We start from the raw sequence: 21,024 nt of genomic DNA, 5'->3' as shown, positions 1-21,024 counted from the left end.
TTGTAACAACTAGATATGATGTTGTATTTGGGGAGAATTAAGAAAATGTGATGCATTTTTATTTTGGTATTTTAAAAAAGCTTTGATGACCTAGTGAAATGAAAAAAAAAAAGCATTTTGCCTAATGTACACTTATTCTACATCCTTTCTGGAACTTTAATTGCTATTAAATTTCACAAAGAAATTAAAACATTCTGCAATTTTGAGGTTTTAAAAACTGAAATAGTATTTTCTTTATTAAATAGTATTATACTGAAATAGTATTTCTCTTTATTTATAACTTAAAAAAATAATGTTTTACAGTATATTTGCAGTGTACGTAAGCTATTTAAGTAGCTTTCATTTTGATCAACCAGCAGATGGCAGTAGAGCTAAGAAGACGTTATTAAGGTTGTTTGTGTGTGTGTGTGTGTGTGTGTGTGTGTGTGTATCTGTACAGATATGGGATCAGTTTTGAAGGTTGTCAGCATCACTCAAGAAAACTGGTACACAGAGGAGATCATCTTAGAGGAGCTTCAGGTGTTCAAGGTAAACGTAGCAAACATGCAAATATGAAACAAGTATGGATGAATAATAAAAAAAAAACCACAACAATAAATACAATAAACAAACACTAGTAAAGAAAACACAATGATGAGCAAAAAAATTTCATCTGATAACATCACTGGTGCATTTATTTATCCAGAGTCCCTCACCAATCCTCAACATGGAAATCTCCTCAAAACAGGTAAGAACTTAAGTTTAAACTTGGTTCTAGTAAACTAAATCTTTAGCGTGGAATTAAGAAAGAAAACAAATGATTTTATAAATTATTTAAAGAACATTCATCAGCAAGATGTTTTTGTTTCAGAGGTTCTACAAGACTCTTTGTCATATTTAAGCAACAGCAAATAAATGTTATCAGGCCTTGGTCTCATAATAGACCTTTTATGGCCTCCAATGTTTTGTACTGTTTTATCAGAGTCTCAAAAATAAGTCTGATTCTTCTGTTTCTTGGCCATTCTTTTTCTTTTTAATAGCAAGGGATAATAGAGTACTGATAAGAAATTATATGGAGAATACAGGGGTTGGATGGAAACTTTGTGTCACTATATCATCAACATTTTACTTCTGCCTCTAATTATCTATAGTGAATGCTACCACTTGAAGTCACTAAATGGCTTCAAATAAGTTCCTGAACAACATTTGCTTTTAAAAGGGTGTTATATGGGAAGACCTGCTGTGACTGCCAGACTTATGCTGAGAGAAAAGCAATGGCACCGTGACTTTTATTCTGCGTATTATTGTTGTGGTCATGGTTAACTTTTTTCTCTGAGTCACATGTACACTTTCTTTATTTAGAGAGTGTTGGACCAAAAAGACGAATTATGCGGATTGATAACTCTGTTAGAGCGTTTGCTCCAGTAAGCATTTTTTTTTTGTCATTGCTCCTGGTTTTGTACTTTGTGTATGTGTGTGTGTGCAGCAGCAGCTGTTTGTTGGAGGAAGCGACGGGTTGGTGCAGGTGTCCCTGCACAGGTGCCATATTTATGGGCAGGGCTGTGCAGAATGCTGCCTGGCTAGAGACCCCTACTGTGCTTGGGACGGTATTCAGTGCTCCAGATACATTCCAGCTTCCAAGAGGTAACACACACACACACACACACACAAACATGAACCGATAAAGTCATTGTCCCAAATACAAGTCGATGCAAAGCCTTGAAATTGATTCACAGAGTCAGCACTTCTGTTTAACGGTCTTCTGATCGGCACAGACAAAAAACGCAAAGCCACATGTTTCCTACGATATCCCTGAGATGTGCACCGTGTGCAGTTTGGTGCTCTGAGGTTTTTGGGATAGCAGAAAGTTAAAATAGAGAGAGGGCTTTGTGGTGCCCTCTTTCTGACCTAGCTCTCCAGGGTGAGTTGTTCAGCACAGAGAAGAAAATGACAAATATTAGATTTTTCCTGTGCCATAGGGTGTAGTGGGACTGAACTGGACAGGCAAATTGATTAAAGTTGCTTTGTTGTTGAGATGATGTATGTGAGCTGCCAGAGAAGTTTTCTTGCCCTTTCTCTCCCGGCTCTCCAGTCTGCCACTGATGCAAGGAGGCCAGGTCATCCTGCAGAGAGAGCAAGCGAGAGATAAGGAGACACACACAGAGAGAGAATTTAGTTTATTTTGGAGATTATTTGGCTGTCAGAGGCCTCTGTTTGAAATACGCTGTGTGGCATCATTAAGATTCATACATTTTTTCTTTTTTTGCTCTGAAGATTACAATTTAGATTAGCCAGCTATGTTTTGAGGGGTATTTGTTATAATTTCTTTGGCTATTTTTTATTTATGATTGATTTATCCAGTGATTCTCAGCCTTTTGAACCCCCCCCCCCCCCCCCGTTGTCCACAACAATATTCAAATACCCCATGACCCACTCCCAGTTGTTAGTGATTTACTCTATAAGAATTTTTAAAAATACTTTTTACACACAGCAAGGATGAAAAAGGAATGGATGCTTAACAATATTAAAAACTCAAGATGTATTTGTCTTAATTTGATTGGCGGCTCTTTTAATGTTTTGGAATCTAAAAATGTGATCAAAATAAATCTGAATCCAAAAAAAGCCTTTTCATGTGTTCTTACAGGAGGGCCAGAAGGCAAGATATAAAGCATGGAGACCCATCCAGCAATTGTTGGGACACAGAGGATGGTAAGGAGGCATATGAGGGTGTGTGTGTGCATATGGGGCATAAAAGCACTAAAAGCTCTGTTTTGTTTTAAGATGCTGCATTGTCCTGTGGGGCTCACCTAATGGATCTCTACACTAACCTAAAAAATACTTTACTGTCTTTCTGATATGGTGATCACTCTCTCTCTCTCCGTTTGGCAGTTTTGGGGAGGAATGTTGAGGAGAAGGTGTTGTATGGAGTAGAGAGTAACTCCTCTTTTCTCGAGTGTGTTTCACAATCCCAGCAGGCCTTGGTCCGCTGGTTTGTACTGAAGCCAGGAGTGGACCACCGTCAAGAGGTATAGTCAACATACATCTCATTGTGTGTGTGTGTATTATTCACCCATTTTTCTAGCTCTGTCTTGTGTGACAGTTGGTAAGTAGTTAGCTATGCTACAAATATAAGTATTTATATAAGTATTTCACAAAGAATGCAAATCCAAAAGCAAGTAATAAAATTAGCTGTTGAATTTTTGTATTATATCAATTAATTGTTTAATTATGTGAACCATATAAACAAAACCAAGTCACTAAAATGAATGATTGTGCCATAAAACATAAACAGTAAGCGGTACTGTTTTGTTTCGAAGTAAATTAGTCAATTAGCATAAATGTATGAAGTATAGCCTGGGCATATTCCAGCCATAGTTTCTCTTTCATAACAATGTCTTTTGGCATCACAGGCTTTTTATGGTTGGACACAATCTAGAAACTGATTTACAGTAACTCTCAACCCCCTGATGCTTAGATGAAATAGATGTTGCATAATTCTGAAGATCGTCTTACTAAACAATGTGTTGTAACAGAGAAAAAGAGAACTAGAACATTTCTGTTGGTAATCTTGAAGATGGCCTGAGGCTCAGAAGCTGAGATAACACAAACAGAGATACAGAACACAGCAGTACCGTCAAGAAGTGACCTTCACTGGTGGATTCATCTCTCTTATTCAGTGTTTTACACCTACACATTTAATCTCATCTTCACTGCTGTCGATTAGGTGTCATGCACCTGGTTGACATATACTAACTGTTTCCCCTTCTTACTTTAGAAACACAAACAAATACATATGTCTTTCAGATATCTCTGTCCCTTTAAACTGCCCGAGGGAGTGTATTTGTGCTATCTTCTAAAACAGATTTTATGCGGTATATGTGAACAGCAGTCCTTTCAAGTGAGTAGTAATGGATCTATGTGTGTAGTGGAAAGTTCAGAGTGCAGAAACAGAGGTCATTTTAACCTTGTGTTGTGGGTGTCTCTTGTCTTTATTATCTGTGATGAATAGACAGGGGCCAAGACCTGACTCTGGAGTGGTAGATCAGCATATCCTTTTATTGATCCATCTCCACAACAATGAATCCCAACAGGAATATGTGTGTGTGTGTGTGTGTGAGAGAGAGAGAGTTGAAGACACGTATGAGGCATGACAGGAGGTCAAATCACAGCATGTCACAGGCTAGATGCATTTCAAGAAAAAATGTGCTGTCTCCTGCTTTAAGAAACATCCTGCAGTCCCACGTCTCAAGTAAACATTAGTCCTGCTATGATGCATTTGATTTATTTTAGTTTCCCTTCCTGCTTTTCTTCTCCTCCTTTCTTTCCCCTGTCTTTCCCACAGCACAAAACAACTCCCTACCACACAGCTGCCCAAAACACCTGCAACACATGCACAATATTAAAAATATCAGCCCACACTTCACCTCGTAAAAGACAACAATAAATGATAGAAGAGAAAACTGCGCCTGCTTGTTTGTGTGAAAATTTATCGAATCAGAGTAAACATATATCTGGTTGCAATAACAGAATGGACCCCTCAACATAGCTGAGAACATAGCAAAAGAACTATGGGATTGGAATTATAGAATGTATTTATTCTGGTTCCAATTTGGATTTCAGTTCCTTAACAAGCCCATTAAAACAATTAACTTGTTTTTACGTAATACTCAAAACATGCACATGCCTAAACTTACACCATGGATTCATTTTATTAAAAAAAAAAATTCTAAAGGCATTATGCACTTAAAAATAGTTAGCCATATTTGAACCATATTAAGCTAATTCAGTTTAATTGTTTTCACTATAAAAAGATTTACAGTATGCTGATTCTAAGAAATTAGAATAAATACATTTTGAAAATATAATTTAAATGAAATCAATTAGATAAAAAGGCAGACATGACAGCAGCAAAATTTTATATTCTTATATGCATCATATTTTATGATGCGTTGGTGGAATAATGCTGAAAACATCATCAAAGTCTTGCCAGCATTGTTTAAAAAATCTAAATAAGAACCTTGTTATCGATTCCCAACCCTAAACAGGACTCGCTCCTTCATGCTTTCTGTCCCTCTTTTTCACTCCATCCCTCTACCCAATTTTCCACACTCTTCACTACCCTCTTTTTACAACTAAATATATTTTCCCATAGGACTGTGGGTCACCAGCAGGCCAGCTCATATTTGAGATGTGAGACAGATCCTGTACTGAAGGTTCCGGGACCTCTCTCTCTCTCTTTTAAATCCCACAGCCAGACCCAGGGGTGTGCGGAGGGGCCACAGACAGACAGAGGCCTTGTATTGTGGTTTTAATGCCTTTGACCAGGCACTGAGACCAATGCTGTGCTTAAACCTGCATCTGTGATCAGAGGCCAGTTTCCTCCTGCCCCCTAGTAAAACCTTCAGCAGGAGTTACACGCCATGATATATTGCCAAGATACGAAACACAGACACACACGTTCACTTTACAACTCACCCACACACCAGAACATCTCCATGACATACACATGCGTTTCATCTTGACACTCTTGTGCCCTTAGCCTTTATATTATAGTTCCATCTGTTACAGGTGCTGCAAAACCACCCTATTTCCTCTCATTCCAGATACGTTTCTGCAAGGTATGACTTAAAAGTCATATTCCAAATTTAAAATGCAAAAATAAAGTAGAACAGTATAAAGAGTATAAATTTAAAAGTATAAAGAGTTGTTTAGTGCAGTCATGACTATTGCATTTCCTTGCAGCGTCCTTTAGATGGCACAAAGATTAGCACAAGTCGATGCAGCAGTGAGCAGTTTGTGTTTTACAGGGTTTCAGTATGCTTTGAAGCTTTCTTTCCCTCCTCTCAGTGCTGCACAGCTGTACTGATTTACTCCAAGACAATAGCTTGACTAGCAGGAGAAATCAGCAGGCTCAAAGACACAGATAACAGGAAAAAAATGTGACCCTGGACCACAAAAGCAGTCTTAAGTCGCTTGGGTATATTTGTAGAAAAAGCCAAAAATACAATGTAGGCCTATGGGTCAAAATTATTGATTTTTCTTTTATGCCAAAAATAATTAGGATATTAAGTAAAGATCATGTTCCATGAAGATATTTTGTACATTTCCTACTGTAAGTATTTCAAAACGTAGTTTTTGATAAGTTATATGCATTGCTAAGAACTTCATTTGGACAACTATTTAACTATTTAAATTTAAATCTTGAATGATCCATGGTCAATTTTTCTTGTTTATTATAATAGCAAACTTTCAGCTTCACGCTACCCATAGCCTGAGCTACTTGTCTCTTTGTAGGAAAGTGATGTTACACAGATGTATTGCAAATAATTCGAATTTTCCTGTGAATTCTGTCCTGATTCTTCTAAAATCTAAATTGTATTTATTGGTTTATCATATATGAGTAAAGACATGATTTGGAAAAGTTTTTGTTTATTATTATTATTATTATTATTATTATTATTATTATTATTATTATTATTATTATTATATATGCACTCTGATTATTATTATCAAAACAGAAATACCACACAGGGACTAAGGGATAAATAATGAATCAAGTGAATCAAAGTGAAGAATCATTTTTTTTAACCATTCAAATTAATCAGATTTTTTAAATATCTGTGAAGTCTATATGGTCACAAACAGGTTTGTATGCACTGAACACACAGAGCATTTCCTATGTCAGAATCACCAGAAATATGGACACCTTGGAAAAATAACACTGCAATAGATCACGCAAACACCTTAAGTTGAAAGTAGACCCTGAAATCACAAGACCAAGGGCATAGCACTACTTTGCCCCCCTTTTTCTTCTGTCTTTCTGTCTCATTAACATTAACGTGGTCAGCTTGTCTAATTACATTCTAATGATCAATCAGATGGCATAATGTGAGGTCAGCAGGAAGTGAAGCACTGAGGTTAAAGACTGATCTCTGACCTTGAGAAAGTCTCACTGTGGGCTGAATGATTTATGAGAATAAACCCAACAAGTGACGCATAAATTCACAGTTTGGTTGTGATTAAAGGAAGTTAGAGGGAAAGGTTGGAGGGAGAGCTTTCAGGAGTGATGATAAAACTGTGCGAGGTCGAGGTGCTGCGAGGTGCTCTTAAAGTCATCATTGTTATCCGTTTAGGAAATCTGCACTGTTTATTTTGTTTCACCATAATTACTCGTGTAACTAGTCATGTAACGTCTTTAAATAGGGAAACATGGAAGTGTTTGGTAGCTTCTAAATTCATTCCTGTTTGGATCCTAAGGAATGAATGCAGCTACGCTAAACGCTAGCATAGTGGCGCCGAGCTTTACAGCGATTAAGTGCACGGACTGAAACGGGAGTGTTAGGTATCAGCTTGTCTAAGTTGAGGGAAGAACATAGTGGAATATGGAAAAACTGGCATTTTTCTTTAAGCTGTCATGTGTCCAAGAAAGTATTTGTTGATGTGGTTGATTTTTATGAAAGAATCAATAATTGTGTTTTTGTCGCAGATCAAACCGGACGAGCGTGTGCTGATAACCGAGCGAGGTTTGCTGATTCGTTGGCTCCAGCGTAGTGATGCAGGTTCGTACTTCTGCACCTCCCAGGAGCACAGCTTCACCCGTACCCTTCTCCACCTCTCTCTTCACATACTGGACCGTGGACAGATCCATGCACACCAACCTGCTATACGGGAATCATCAGAAAATCCGTCCATGACTGAACCCCGCCAGCGCTATAAGGATTACTTGCGCATGTTGAGCGGCCCCGTGCGCTCTCTAGATGACTACTGCGAAACGCTCTGGCACAAAGAGAAGAAGCAAAAACAGAAGGGCAAATGGAAACATGTTCAAGAGCTCCGCAAGAGCAGGAACCGACGCCACCACTAGAGGCACCAGTGAGGCCTGGATTCGAGTGTGATGTTAGAAGGGTCACAATGCCCTTGGAGCATCTAGATGTGGATTAAATGGACTCTAAACCAAATACTAAGGCATAAATTAATAATCTCCAGTCAACCCCCCCCCCCCAAAAAATCTTTCAGAAATAGCAGTGAAACGACACATGAATCTTGTTTTTGTTTTGACAAGTCCCTCAAAAGTGACCCACTGATTCCACTGATTCCCTAACCTTTTGAAAAAATACCCACTTGAACACCAGTCATCTTGACTATTCTTGAAAATACATCAGAATCTATTAGTTTTGTTAAAGCCCCTTAGGGCAAGGTATGGTATTCTAAAAGCATATATCTATTAATCTATAAACTATGATCAAAACAGATTTTTTTTTGGTCTAAAAATATCTGGATTGAGGAAGTTTTACAAAACAACACATTAATTTTAACCAAGAATAAAATTGCATTCATGTTGAATGTATGTAAATATTTATATTATTTGTACATGAGATTGTGCATGCTTTAGGATTATTTACATAGAATTCTCTTTTGAGATTACAGTTTTAATCAAGCATTTAAGTTTCACTGAATAAAATACATTATTTTTGTATTTTTGCAATGTGTCTTACCATAGATAATTTGTTTACAACATATGCCATTATTTAAAATTGACAATGATGTTGAAATAAACTGTTTTATAACTACTTAACTGTACAACCAAGAAAAGACAATGACTTTATTATTTAAAGAAATGGTTCACACAATAGTTCTGTCTTCCTCTATCAATGTTGCACAAACCAAGTATGATTTTTATCCTCCAGGTGAACACAAAAGAAGATTTAGCACAACGTGCAGGCTTCTTTTCCATACAGTGGCAGTTTATGTTGACCATGGTCTTGTTAAAATCCAAAAAGAGTGTCATGAATGGAGTCCATATGACTCGTGCACTATATTCTAGTCTTATGAAGGTATATGAAAATGTAAAAGAGTATGTTGTAAGTAGACGACAGTATTTTTTTGTGTGTGTGAACAATCCCTTCAAGTAATCATTGATTTGCTATGACACTGGCAGCAAGATATATTCAGTTCATTGTCCTCAATTCAGTATTTTATGATATAATATAACGTTTTTTTATCCACAAAATACCACAGACAATTATTTGCTATTACCTCATCAAATAGAATGTAAATAATTTTCAAAACATTGCTTTTAATTTTTATATTATAGTTTATATCTTGTGATTTTATATTTAAATGAAGATGGAGTGTTGATACCAGAGTTTATTCAAGACATGTGATGCAATATAGATTAAACAACCTGACTCCATATCTCTGCCTAGAATGTTTACACGCACACACTCAAAGCACAGTTGTATCTTATATCCCATGACTTCACATCTGAACAAGAGGCACGCAGCACTGCCATTATGATTGATCGGAGAGTTCATGGCTAGACGGCCTTTCTCTGAAGTCAAACTGCCTCAGATCAGGTTAGAGAGGAAGTGAACTCTTCACACATACTTTACAATAGAGCGTGACCTCAGATAACCTCACCGCCTGAAGAGCGTGTGCTTGTGTTTTCAAGGTCAGGGCTCCTCTCCTATCAGGATTTCTCATCTACTCCATCATTTGGTCATTAGAGCATGCGGTGCCCTGCTGAGGAAGTCAAGGTCAGTGGGTCGCACACAAAAAACTACTAGCACAAACCCTTTACATTTGTTAACATCTTTAAGGTAGAAAATACACAACAGTTTAATCTTTTATAAGCCAAATAATAATTTGACACAAGTAAACAAGTCCTAAATTAACCACATCATGCCAGAAAACCAACACGAGATCCGTCTTCACTCTGGGATCAACAAAAAGGCTTTTCTGTCTGATTCGTGGCACAGCCACAGACGGCAGTGATGACCACATGCGGAGTGCAATGAAGGGCAAATGACTGTTTATGGACTGATAGGATAACTTATTTATCAGTGGTAAAGTCTTGAGTAATGGCGTTCTCTCTTCCTGTACCTCCCGTTTTGGCCAAGAAAAGCAGAAAGTGATCTTTTCTCTCCAGAATGCCATCCTATAGTGGTAATCGCTGGAGCTCTTAGTCTTTAACCATACAAGAGAATCTATTAACAGAGATGTTCTGCTTCGAGCTGAGGCAGGTCAAAGGTGGAGCGGGTTGATGGAACATACAGAAAGAGCATGATAGGTTCAAGTCAGATAGATTAGGTTCAGCTGGGTGTTGTCTATATGAATCAGTGTCTTTGCTAATAATCATATGTTAACATCTACTTGTGAGTTTGGGAAAATTACGATAATTGTAAATTTTGGTTGGAATATAAAAGTTTCATATGTATTTCTCTTGTTTTGACTCCTGATAGAGACTTTTTTAATAATTTCCTCTTTAATTTAATTTAGTTTTACATAAAGTAAAGTAACAGGTGTTTTAACATTCACATACTGCCAAAGAGGATGTCTGCAAATTCATCCCGTAAAAATACTGAGTGATTAACTTTGGTCTGAGCAAGATGATGATGTAACTTTTCTACATTAATTTTTTTTTTAAATTATATTCCCAATATTTATTTTAAATGATGTCTAAAGAATGTGCATCACATGTTTTCGCTTTTTTATGCTTTTATTCAATTTATAAAGGTTCTTTAAATTAAACAATGTGTACAATACTTTATTTGTACAATTGAACTGTATAAGTTGCTTAAAGAACATTTTTTACATTTATAATACAATATTAATTGTACAATTAAATTGTACAGTAATTGTAAAATATTTTGTATATGTAACTTAGTTTCATTGCAAAAAAAAAAAAGATTAATTTGATAAAATTTACCATTATTAAAGACTTTGCATCCATTGCATCCTTCGTGTTTTCTCAATGACGGCCTCAACTCAGAAACTCAGAAAATCCCACAATTATGCAGCTTGCATGCAACTCCTAAATTCAATCTTTCTTACATGATTTGAATTTACCATATGACCTGAAGTCCATAAAAGAGTGAGTCTGCCCTGATGGGCAAGAAATTTGGTAGAAATTTGTGTGGTTGCCCAAGTCATTCATGTTCCAGTCTAGTCTTTTGGGAGATGTCAAGACTAAATTGGGTCGCAGTTTGCTACTTGGCTCTGATTTTGCATATTTTACCAATGCTGGCTGCCAACCTCTGAATATATTTTACTGTGATCTGAAATTTTTTATAAACCCTCTCCTATCTGTGGATGCTTACTGCTCATTTCATCATTACAGCATTATATTTTCTGTGAAAACACAGTAAGCTGGTTCTTTAACACAAAACCAGTTGGAATGTGCTTAGTGAATTTAAAGTGCTTTAGCAGTACTTTCTCCATGCAAAGTTGAGTATAATTCCATATATTGAGTATATGCATATGATGCTGAACAGTTTTGTAGACATTAATATGTGCAACTTAAGTTATGTGATCCATGATACTGTAATTATACAGTGGTAGAATTATCTGAGCAGACACTTCTGTAGGGCAGTCCACTCTTGATCCCAGAAAGTGCATGTTTGCATAAATGAGTGAAAACATATCCTGACTCAAACTAACTAATGTGTCTTACACTCTCCCAGTGGACACATGATGACTGTGTCCTCTACAGTACAAAAACAAAAAGATGATTCATGAGTCCTGGAGCAAAACCACAAACCATTTCAAGCAGCATTATCATAATGATATAAAGCTGCTTCGGCTCCAGCTGAGATCTGAGTATTTGAGGAATCTTTGGTTGTATCATCAGTAGTTGCATTCAGTGTTTTTGTGTGATTCTCTCCCGCTGTGAATCTGGCACACAGGGTTCATGCATTCCTTACGGCAAGCCTGCGGTTTTCCAAAAGCCTGTGCAGAGCAGAAAAGTCGGATATAGATAATTATATGATCTTAATGCGGAATGGATGGTCTACAATATTCTGCTTGAATAAATTCAGTATTTTGCATGTTAAAAATGGAGAAATGAGCTGTAAAACATTGTGTTGGTTTCTTATCTATTATTCTCGGCTCTGTTGCTGAGTTTATAAGAGCACTTGCTCTTCCGCTCTCTCTTTGTTAACAAAGCTGATGAATATTTCAGATCATGTGTTTGAGAGTTTTTGAAACGTCATGGTTTATTTAATACCCAGAACAAACTAGAGCATCTATCACAAGAAACCAGTGAAAAACTAGAGGCCAGTTGTGATTCTTGCTCCTAAATGTAACTCTTTAAAAAATAATATTAAGTCTATTGTCAGTCGATATATACACACATACTAATCTAAGTAACAAATATCAATTTAAGTGGATACATGAAAAACAAAGTGTATCTTAATTGGGCATACTTCCCTATTGGAAGTTATATGGGAATGACAGGAAGTGAAAAGAAAATGTGTTTGCAAGTTACCTGGCCTAGATTAATTTGATCAAAAATTCAGAAAAAAACAGTAATATTATGAAAAAATTACCATTTTAAATTGCTGTTTTAAATTTTATTTTATTATATTTTAAAATAAAATTTATTCCTGAGATGCAAAGCTGAATTTTTAGCATCATTAGTCCAGTCTATAGTGTAATAAATGTAGTGGACCTAATTCTTTGAACTATGCCTGATTTGAATCATTTATCTAAATATATTTTAAGGCGAGACACTGCAGGTGAATAGGGCAAAAAAATAACTAATAGTTATCACCTTACTTACCCAGTTGATTGATTACATTGATTATTGCAAACATTTTTTGTATTACAAGTTTTCAAAAATGTTATGTTTAAATATGCAAATGAGGCATTATTTAATGAAATATGTGCTAATTTGCATAAATGTCTAGTACAAAAATCTGAACACTAGATGAAGTCTATTTTTTGAAATTTTTTGTTTAATTTTTTTGACATATTAGAGTCAAATGTTTTTACAGAGGGAATTCTTTTTTTGTCACTCCATAATTCAGAAAATACTTTGAACAGCCAGAAAACAATATATTTTCACAATTTTGGGGGGAATAAAATGTTGTATATAATCAAGGAAAATATATATGAACAAATCCCTCTGTAAAAACCTTCAGAATATAGACAGGAATAAAAATGTCAAGTTTGGTGTGTGTAAGTGCTACTGAAGTGGAGATTTATGGCTCAGTGTTGAAGAAAAAACTCATTTTGAGAAAACGGCCTTTAAAAATATGTATTTTAATTGAAATCTATTGACACAAACAGATAAAGTGCTATAAAAGAAACACTTAACAGTGTCTTTTGGATGTTTTCCTTCCACTAGTTTGAAAAAGCACTTTATGAAAAACCAAAAAGCCCAAAATCTCAAAATTGACAGGTGCTTGAAAAAACAGTGTTTTTGCCTGCAGTGTCTCACCTTAAGATATCGTCTCAGGTTACGAATGTAACCATGGTTCCCTGAGAGGGAACGAGACACTGCGTCCTCTGAGGGAACACTATGGGGAACACCTCGTCGTGACCCGTGTCTGAAGCATACTTTGAAAAACGCCAACGTGTTGGCCGGCAACAGCCTCTGACGTCACCACCAGCGCGACTATAAATACGCGCCCGTAGGACCCGTCACTATCTTCTTCGTGAAGCTTGCGTCCGAAGCATGGCAGGGAGCTAGAGGACGCAGTGTCTCGTTCCCTCTCAGGGAACCATGGTTACATTCGTAACCTGAGACGTTCCCTTTCAAGGGAACTTCGAACTGCGTCCTCTGAGGGGACACTATGGGGAACAGTATACCCACGCCGCCATGCTGAGGGGAGTGCAGACCAGAATCATGGCAAACACTAAGTACCAACTCTACCGCTTTTCTCTTCACCGGGAGTCGCCCCTGGGACGGTCTGACGGCTGCCTTATGACATTATACCTTACGGCCAAAGGCCTAAGCTACATACCCAACTTATCCTGTAGGGCCCTGGCCCGGGGTAGAGCTAAAGGCTTGGAATCACAGAGATTCCTTTAAAGGGATACGGCTAAGAGCCTAGCACTTTCCTCTACCAAGTCTTTGCCTGTCACACAGGGGCTACTGCTAGCTTTCGCAAAACCTGCCGAAAGGGCTGTCCCCACAGCACTCTAGTAGCGGCGCCCTGTTCTAGATAGGTATCCGAGGATACCTAGGTGGAGTGGTGCCCAAGATGAACGGGGCTTAAACCAACTCAAGAAAGGGCACGAAGCAGCAGCGCGAAGCCCTTACCATCTAGGGATTTTAGAAAGAACACAGAGACTAGCGTACGAACTTACCACAATGTGGATTTCAGAAAGTGCGCAAAGACTCCCGTGCACACTTACCATAACATGGATTTACAAATACTGTTCTAAGGAGGGGTTCTCGTGGAACTCTGTCAGAGCAGCTCGTAGAAGAATGGCCCGGGAGCAGAGCAATTGGAGGCCTCAGCCCCTGCCTCAGCAGGATGCCTGCTCTCACAGAGTGTCTCAAACAGTATGTGGTACTGGAGCGCTCTGAAGAACCGGGAATCAGTCTCCCAAGAGAGGAAGACTCCGAGCTCCGAGCAGCATGCTCATAGGTGACCCTTTCAGAAAAGGGGAGCGCTGCTGAACTACCCGAGAATTGCCCACACAGCCCCCCCAAGTTGAGGGGGCTTGGGGTGTACAATAAGTACACACCGGTTGGATGAAGCCCAAGGAACACCGGGGCGAATCATCCCAAGAAAGGGAACGAAGCGGAGCGCGTAACCCTTACCATACAGGATTTTAGAAAGTGCGCAGAGTCTTGCGTGCACACTTACCACTTTACGTGGATTTCAGAAAGTGCGCAGAGACTTGTGTGCACACTTACCACTTTACGTGGATTTCAGACAGTGCGCAAAGCGTTAACGTGCACACTGACCACCATGTGGATTTGAGAAAGTACACTGGCAAGCGTGTGTACTGAAAGGTTACCTGATAACCACAGTATGTGGGAGCTCACATTCAGAGAGGCCTGTGAAGCCTGCTACCTGATAACCACAATATGTGGGAGTTCACCTACAGAGAGGCCTAGAGAGGCCTACTATCTGTTACCAGATAACCACCTTAGTGGAAACTGAAAGCAATATGGAACTCGACTCCAGGGAGGCCTGGTGAGGCCTACTACCTGACAACCACAAATCGCGGGAGCTCGTTTTTTAGGAAGCGCACAGTATGTGGGAGCTAAATCTCCAGGGAGGCCTGGTGAGGCCTACTACCTGGCAACCACAGTATGTGGGAGCTCTTCTTCAGAGAGACCGGATGAAGCCTACTATCTGAAAACCACAATGTGCTATTTAGTGGAACGCACAATATGTGGGAGCTAAATCTCCAGGGAGGCCTGGTGAGGCCAACTACCTGGCAACCACAGTATGTGGGAGCTTGTCTTCAGAGGGACCTGATGAAGCCTACTATCTGAAAACCACAATGTGCTATTCCGTAGAAACGCATAGTATGTGGGAGCTAAATCTCCAGGGAGGCCTGGTGAGGCCTACTACCTGGCAACCACAGTATGTGGGAGCTCGTCTTCAGAGAGACCTGGTGAAGCCTACTATCTGAAAAAGCCACAATATGCTATTCCGTGGAAACTCATAGCCTGTGGGAGCTAAATCTCCAGGGAGGCCTGGTGAGGCCTACTACCTGGCAACCACAGTATGTGGGAGCTCGTCTTCAGAGAGACCTGGTGAAGCCTACTATCTGAAAAAAGCCACAACATGCTATTCCGTGGAAACGCATAGTATGTGGGAGCTAAATCTCCAGGGAGGCCTGGTGAGGCCTACTACCTGGCGACCACCGAACGTGGGAGCTCACCTTCAGAGAGACCTGGTGAAGCCTACTATCTGAAAACCACAATATGCTATATAGAGGAGACGCACAGTATGTGGGAGCTAAATCTCCAGGGAGGCCTGGTGAGGCCTACTACCTGGCAACCACAGTAAGTGGGAGCTCGTCTTCAGAGAGACCTGATGAAGCCTACTATCTGAAAAAACCACAATATGCTACCCCGTGGAAACGCATAGTATGTGGGAGCTAAATCTCCAGGGAGGCCTGGTGAGGCCTACTACCTGGCGACCACAGAACGTGGGAGCTCACCTTCAGAGAGACCTGGTGAAGCCTACTATCTGAAAGGACCACAATATGCTATTTAGTGAGACGCACAGTACGTGGGAGCCAAATCTCCAGGGAGGCCTGGTGAGGCCTACTACCTGGCAACCACCGTATGTGGGAGCTCACCATCAGGGAGGCCTGATGAAGCCTACCACCTGATAACCACAATATGTGGGAGTCCACCCAGCCCCTCATGTTGAGGGAAGCGATGCTTGAGGTGCATAACAAATACACACTGGTTGGATGAAGCCCAAGGAACACCGGGGGCGAATCATCCCAAGAAAGGGAACGAAACAGAGCGCGTAACCCTTACCATACAGGATTTTAGAAAGTGCGCAGAGTCTTGCGTGCACACTTACCACTTTACGTGGATTTCAGAAAGTGCGCAGAGTCTTGCGTGCACACTTACCACTCTACGTGGATTTCAGACAGTGCGCAAAGCGTTAACGTGCACACTGACCACTATGTGGCTTTGAGAAAGTACACAGGCAAGCGTGTGTACAGAGAGGTTCCCAAGCATCGCAGAGGCACTGGATTGCACGGGAGCGGTGAGCTCCAACCCTCTTTTCTAGGCGAGGGGAGCATCACCTGAGGCAGTAAATACAGAGCTTCTTGCCGTAACCACCACCTCCCCGGAAGCGCCAGGTGGCCAGGCGGCCCCTCAGGGTGACCTGGCCGGACATCTATGGAATTCCCTGCAGTGCTGTGCCAATTCTTTGGCCACCTAGCTACTGTAAAGGAAACTCACAGAGATTGTTAGTAGACATATAACCACCAGCAACATAACGTCCATAAACAGGTAGAGCAAGGGTTACGTACTCACCCACCCTCCTGTACTGGAGTCCCGCTGCGGGGCGCCCCCTTCTGGTCCGGACCGTCAGTAAGGCGGTTGCTATGAACATAGAACCAACCAAAACATCATAGGTCCAGGAAGGAGACTGTTATGTGAGAGCCGTCCACCTAACCTCGATCAGGTGGAAAGCTGGTGGCTACAGGGGAATTAGGCAGGGGAGGAAAAAAAACAGAGGATAAAAACAGAGGTTAAAAACATCCGGAGCTACTAGGTCATCCTACCGCTCTGACCCGGGTGAGGACGCTGCCTCGTCCGAATCACGTCCCTCAGACCCTGCTTACCGCTCCGTGACCCGCGGTTCCTCTTGCCCCTGCCCTTAGGCGGGGGAGGAGCGCGAGCCGCAACACTAGCCTTCTGTGCCCCTCTACGACCCTCAGATCGAGATGGGCCAGGACCCCTGAGTTGCTCGGGCTCGGACCTGGACCTTCGTGGAATGAAGGATTTAAAGGCCGCTGAGCGCACCCTTGCCTCCCTGAACTTCCCGACCACCATCTCGACGGAGGTACCAAAAAGCTCAGAAGGTGAGACCGGAGCATCGAGAAGAAACCCCCTTTCTTCCTTCCCGATGTCAGCCAGATGTCTGATGTCTCTGGTGACGGAGAGACACAGATGTCTCTCCGTCACCACCATGGCCGCCATAGACCTGCCCATGACTGAGGCGGCCTGCTTGGTAGCTCGGAGAGAGAGGTCTGTGGTGCGGCGCAGCTCGGCTACCTGGTCAGGTGAAAGGCCCTCACCTGTATCCAGGTCCTTCAGCAGGTCAGCCTGGTAGGCCTGGAGCACCGCCATCGTGTGCAGTGAAGCCACGGCCTGACCAGCTGCCGCGTATGACCTGCCATTTAAGCGGGATGTATCTTGGAGGGGCTTAGATGGCAAAGCGGGAGATTTAAGAGAGGACGTTTGCCCCACAGAGAAATAGCAAGCCAGCGTCTCTTCTACAGGGGGCATCCTCTCATAGCCGTTCTCATGCAAGCCCTCGATATTAGCATAGCTCGTATGCTGAAACCGGTGGATGCGAGAGGAAAACGGCCTCTTCCATTCCTTTTCGACTTCTGCATGTAAGTCAGGCAAGAATGGAAGGCTCACCTGGGCTGGAGGGCTATGGTCAGACAAGTATCGCTCAGCGAGGCGACCTCGTGGTGCCACCTTACTGGCACGCTTCCATGGCAAATCTAATTTTGCAGTGGCGCGATCCATAACCTCTAACAGCTCCTCATACGCGGGACAGGAGGATTGAGAAGACTCAGCCTCAGCTTCTTCACCACTCTCAGACATCTCCTGCTCTTCCTGGGTAGAACCCAGCAGAACACTAACTTCAGTGTCAGAATGGGTTAATGATACCACATCTGCCTCCCGAAGTTCGCTCTCGTTCGCCGCCGGAGAGTGTGAAAGGGAAGGTCCCTCTCTACACTCCTCAGCGAGATCCATTTGTGATCCCCACGAGCTCATTCTCCTCCGTGCCTCGGCAACGGCGGGACCTGAGCCGCGGGATCCAGATGGCTGTCCCTCTTTCCTCGAAAAGAGAGACAAACGAGAGTGGAGCTTTCTCAGAGAGAAACGCTCGCAGTGCACGCAGACCGCCCCCTCAAGGACATCGCGCGCGTGCTCTTCGCCCAAACAAGAGACGCAAAGAGTGTGTGTGTCATCGGGTGTCAGATAACGCTGACACGGATGCACACACTGTCTAAACGCCTTGCTAGTGGAAGCCATGATGAAAACAGTAATAGATCGCTCTTACCGTTTTGATCGTTTCTCAGATGCACTCTTCAAACAAAACAGTCAACTGAAGACGAAGAAGATAGTGACGGGTCCTACGGGCGCGTATTTATAGTTGCGCTGGTAGTGACATCAGAGGCTGTCGCCGGCCAACACGTTGGCGTTTTTCAAAGTATGCTTCAGACACGGGTCACGACGAGGTGTTCCCCATAGTGTCCCCTCAGAGGACACAGTTCGAAGTTCCCTTGAAAGGGAACTAAAGTTTAACTGCAGGAGCTGACAGAACTGACCTCTTAAAACAAATGTCATGGAAAAAAAGTAGAGAATTGAGATATCAAGAAGGCAGAAGGTGTGTTTGGCAGAATATTACAGGGCAATTACGCTGCTCCAGATGTGTACGGCAGTGCTGACAGACTGAAAGACAGAGAGAGAAGCTTCCTTTAAGCCAGTGACATGGGAGGAATATTGATAGTGTCCTGAGGGAAGAATGAAAGGAGGAATGTATGAAGGAGAGAGAAACAGTTGTTACCTCTGAGGGGGTAATGACTACCTGTGCTTCTCACACCTGATTTATGCCTGGTATCTCCTCACCTGAGCGCTGCCACGACACGCTGAACACACACACATACACTCACACCTGTGGAGTGATGGCTTCATTCACAGGAAACATTTGTCTGTCTGTGTGTTTAGAAAGCATCTTAATTTTCCATGTACCACCATCTCTGACATTACAGACAGCAGCTGGTTTAAGATCAGAACATTATGGGCCTGTAGAAACAGATAATTCCTATTATTCCACCATGATAACTTTTAAAAGTCACCCTTAAGGTAACAAAATTACTCTAAAATAATGCAATTAACATTAACAAAAAACTTATAACCTTGACATAAAAAAGAACATTAAATGTCACACAAAACAGGAAAAGAGCCCTTATATGTGTATGTGTGTGTGTGTGTGTGTAGATTTACAGTAAAATTGTAGAGAAAAATTCAAAAACATGTTTACAGCATAACAGACCAAAAATAATCAGGTTAACACACATGGGACTAAAATTACGCAATAAACATTAACTAAAAAAAAAAAAAAAAAAAAAAACACAAACCACCATAATTCGCATAACTACTAAAAACAACAATAATAAAAACATTTAAATGAACTATAAACATACAATAATAACTGTTTTTCATCATAAAATTATATGGTGACCCATATATTTACTTTAAAAAAAAAGTCACAATTTACTGTAAAAGTACACATATTTTCTTGCTAAAAATGATATAGATTTTTCTCATCAATATTTACGTTTTAAATACTTGTTTTACTTTCAAAAAAACATACATTTTACAGGTTTTTGAAGTACAAAATAGAGAGAGAAAATGAAGACACTATTCAAAAATGTCATTACAGTGGGGAAAAATACAGTTATTACACTATGAATAGATAAATTAGGTAAGACATTCACATGTGTTTAAAAAGCTAAATCATCAATAAAGAGCAACTAATCTCTCAGTATTGCACTCATAAATTTGCTGAACTGATTTAGCTGATGGAGTTTTTTGATTCAAGGGTCAGATGGACGGGGATTTAGTTAAAGCGCCTGCATGGACTCATCTGCATTCAGTTCTGCCCCGTCTTGAGCATGCGTTATGGCTAAATGTTTGTTGATGTAGGGTCAGTAGGAGCTCTGGGAAAGCCACTTGTGTCGCTGATATCAAAGACTTTGGCACTTTGTAACTGATTTGTGTTTTAATTTTATTTTTTTTACTTAATTTACTCGCATATTTTGAATAACTTGACAATCAACTCCACTCACAAACCATCAGCCTGACCTTTAACCCTGTGCTCCCAGGGTTTGTGGGTAAAAGGTTGTGGCAGGGCAACACAACATTTGCAAGGATCACTCAACACAGAGAAACAATGACATCTGCAATAACACTAATCTAATGTAACCTGAAAAAAATAAAAATAAAAAAATAATAAATTGCTTGAAATAACCCTCAGGTCCATTCAAGATGTAGATGAGTTTGTTTCTTCATTCAAACAGATTTTTTTGAATGAGAAATTTCACATTACAGTACTTGCTCACCAATGGATCCTCTGCAGTGAATGGGTGCCGTCCAAATGAGATGAGAGTCCAAATTATGAATAATTTGAGAGTCCAAACAGCTCATAAAAACATCACAATTATCCACAAGTAATCCACATGACATAATTGAATGTCTTGTGAAGTGAAAAACTTTGTTTGTAACAAAACAAATCCTACATTAAGGCATTTTAGCCTGTCTAGATGGCCTGACAAATCCGTAGACAGAATTGCATAAGATTATAATTTGATGCAGTTCAGCAAGCATGTTGACATAATAAAAAAATATTACATCAACTACTAACAAGATTTAAAGCTGTGCCGAGTGTATAAACTCTGTCCCAGATTTAACTCTAGGAACGTTAGCTTGTGGAAGACTAGTGCAGTGTGACAGGTTTTGGGCGACTTCTCAGAGCTGCGATCTGGAAACCACAATGAACCTCTCATGTCAGAGATAATTTCATTCAA

At 40.5% G+C, this 21,024-nt stretch overlaps 1 protein-coding gene across 1 annotated transcript in view; it reads left to right on the top strand.

Annotated features, from left to right (window-relative positions):
* Positions 1 to 8,838, top strand: part of LOC132156305 (semaphorin-3D-like) — a 40,637-nt gene extending 31,799 nt beyond the window's left edge. Inside the window, exons 13-18 of the mRNA XM_059565250.1 lie at positions 440 to 528; positions 686 to 727; positions 1,466 to 1,623; positions 2,624 to 2,688; positions 2,869 to 3,005; positions 7,466 to 8,838. Of these exons, the coding sequence (XP_059421233.1) occupies positions 440 to 528; positions 686 to 727; positions 1,466 to 1,623; positions 2,624 to 2,688; positions 2,869 to 3,005; positions 7,466 to 7,843 (869 nt within the window). The 3' untranslated portion in view covers positions 7,844 to 8,838. The remainder of the gene's footprint in view (positions 1 to 439; positions 529 to 685; positions 728 to 1,465; positions 1,624 to 2,623; positions 2,689 to 2,868; positions 3,006 to 7,465) is intronic.
* Positions 8,839 to 21,024: the final 12,186 nt, after the last annotated feature.

This window comes from Carassius carassius, chromosome 13, assembly GCF_963082965.1.
Source record: "Carassius carassius chromosome 13, fCarCar2.1, whole genome shotgun sequence".
Taxonomy (NCBI): domain Eukaryota; kingdom Metazoa; phylum Chordata; class Actinopteri; order Cypriniformes; family Cyprinidae; genus Carassius; species Carassius carassius.
Note: the sequence above shows the minus strand (reverse complement) of the source record. Positions and strands in the feature narration are given on the sequence as shown.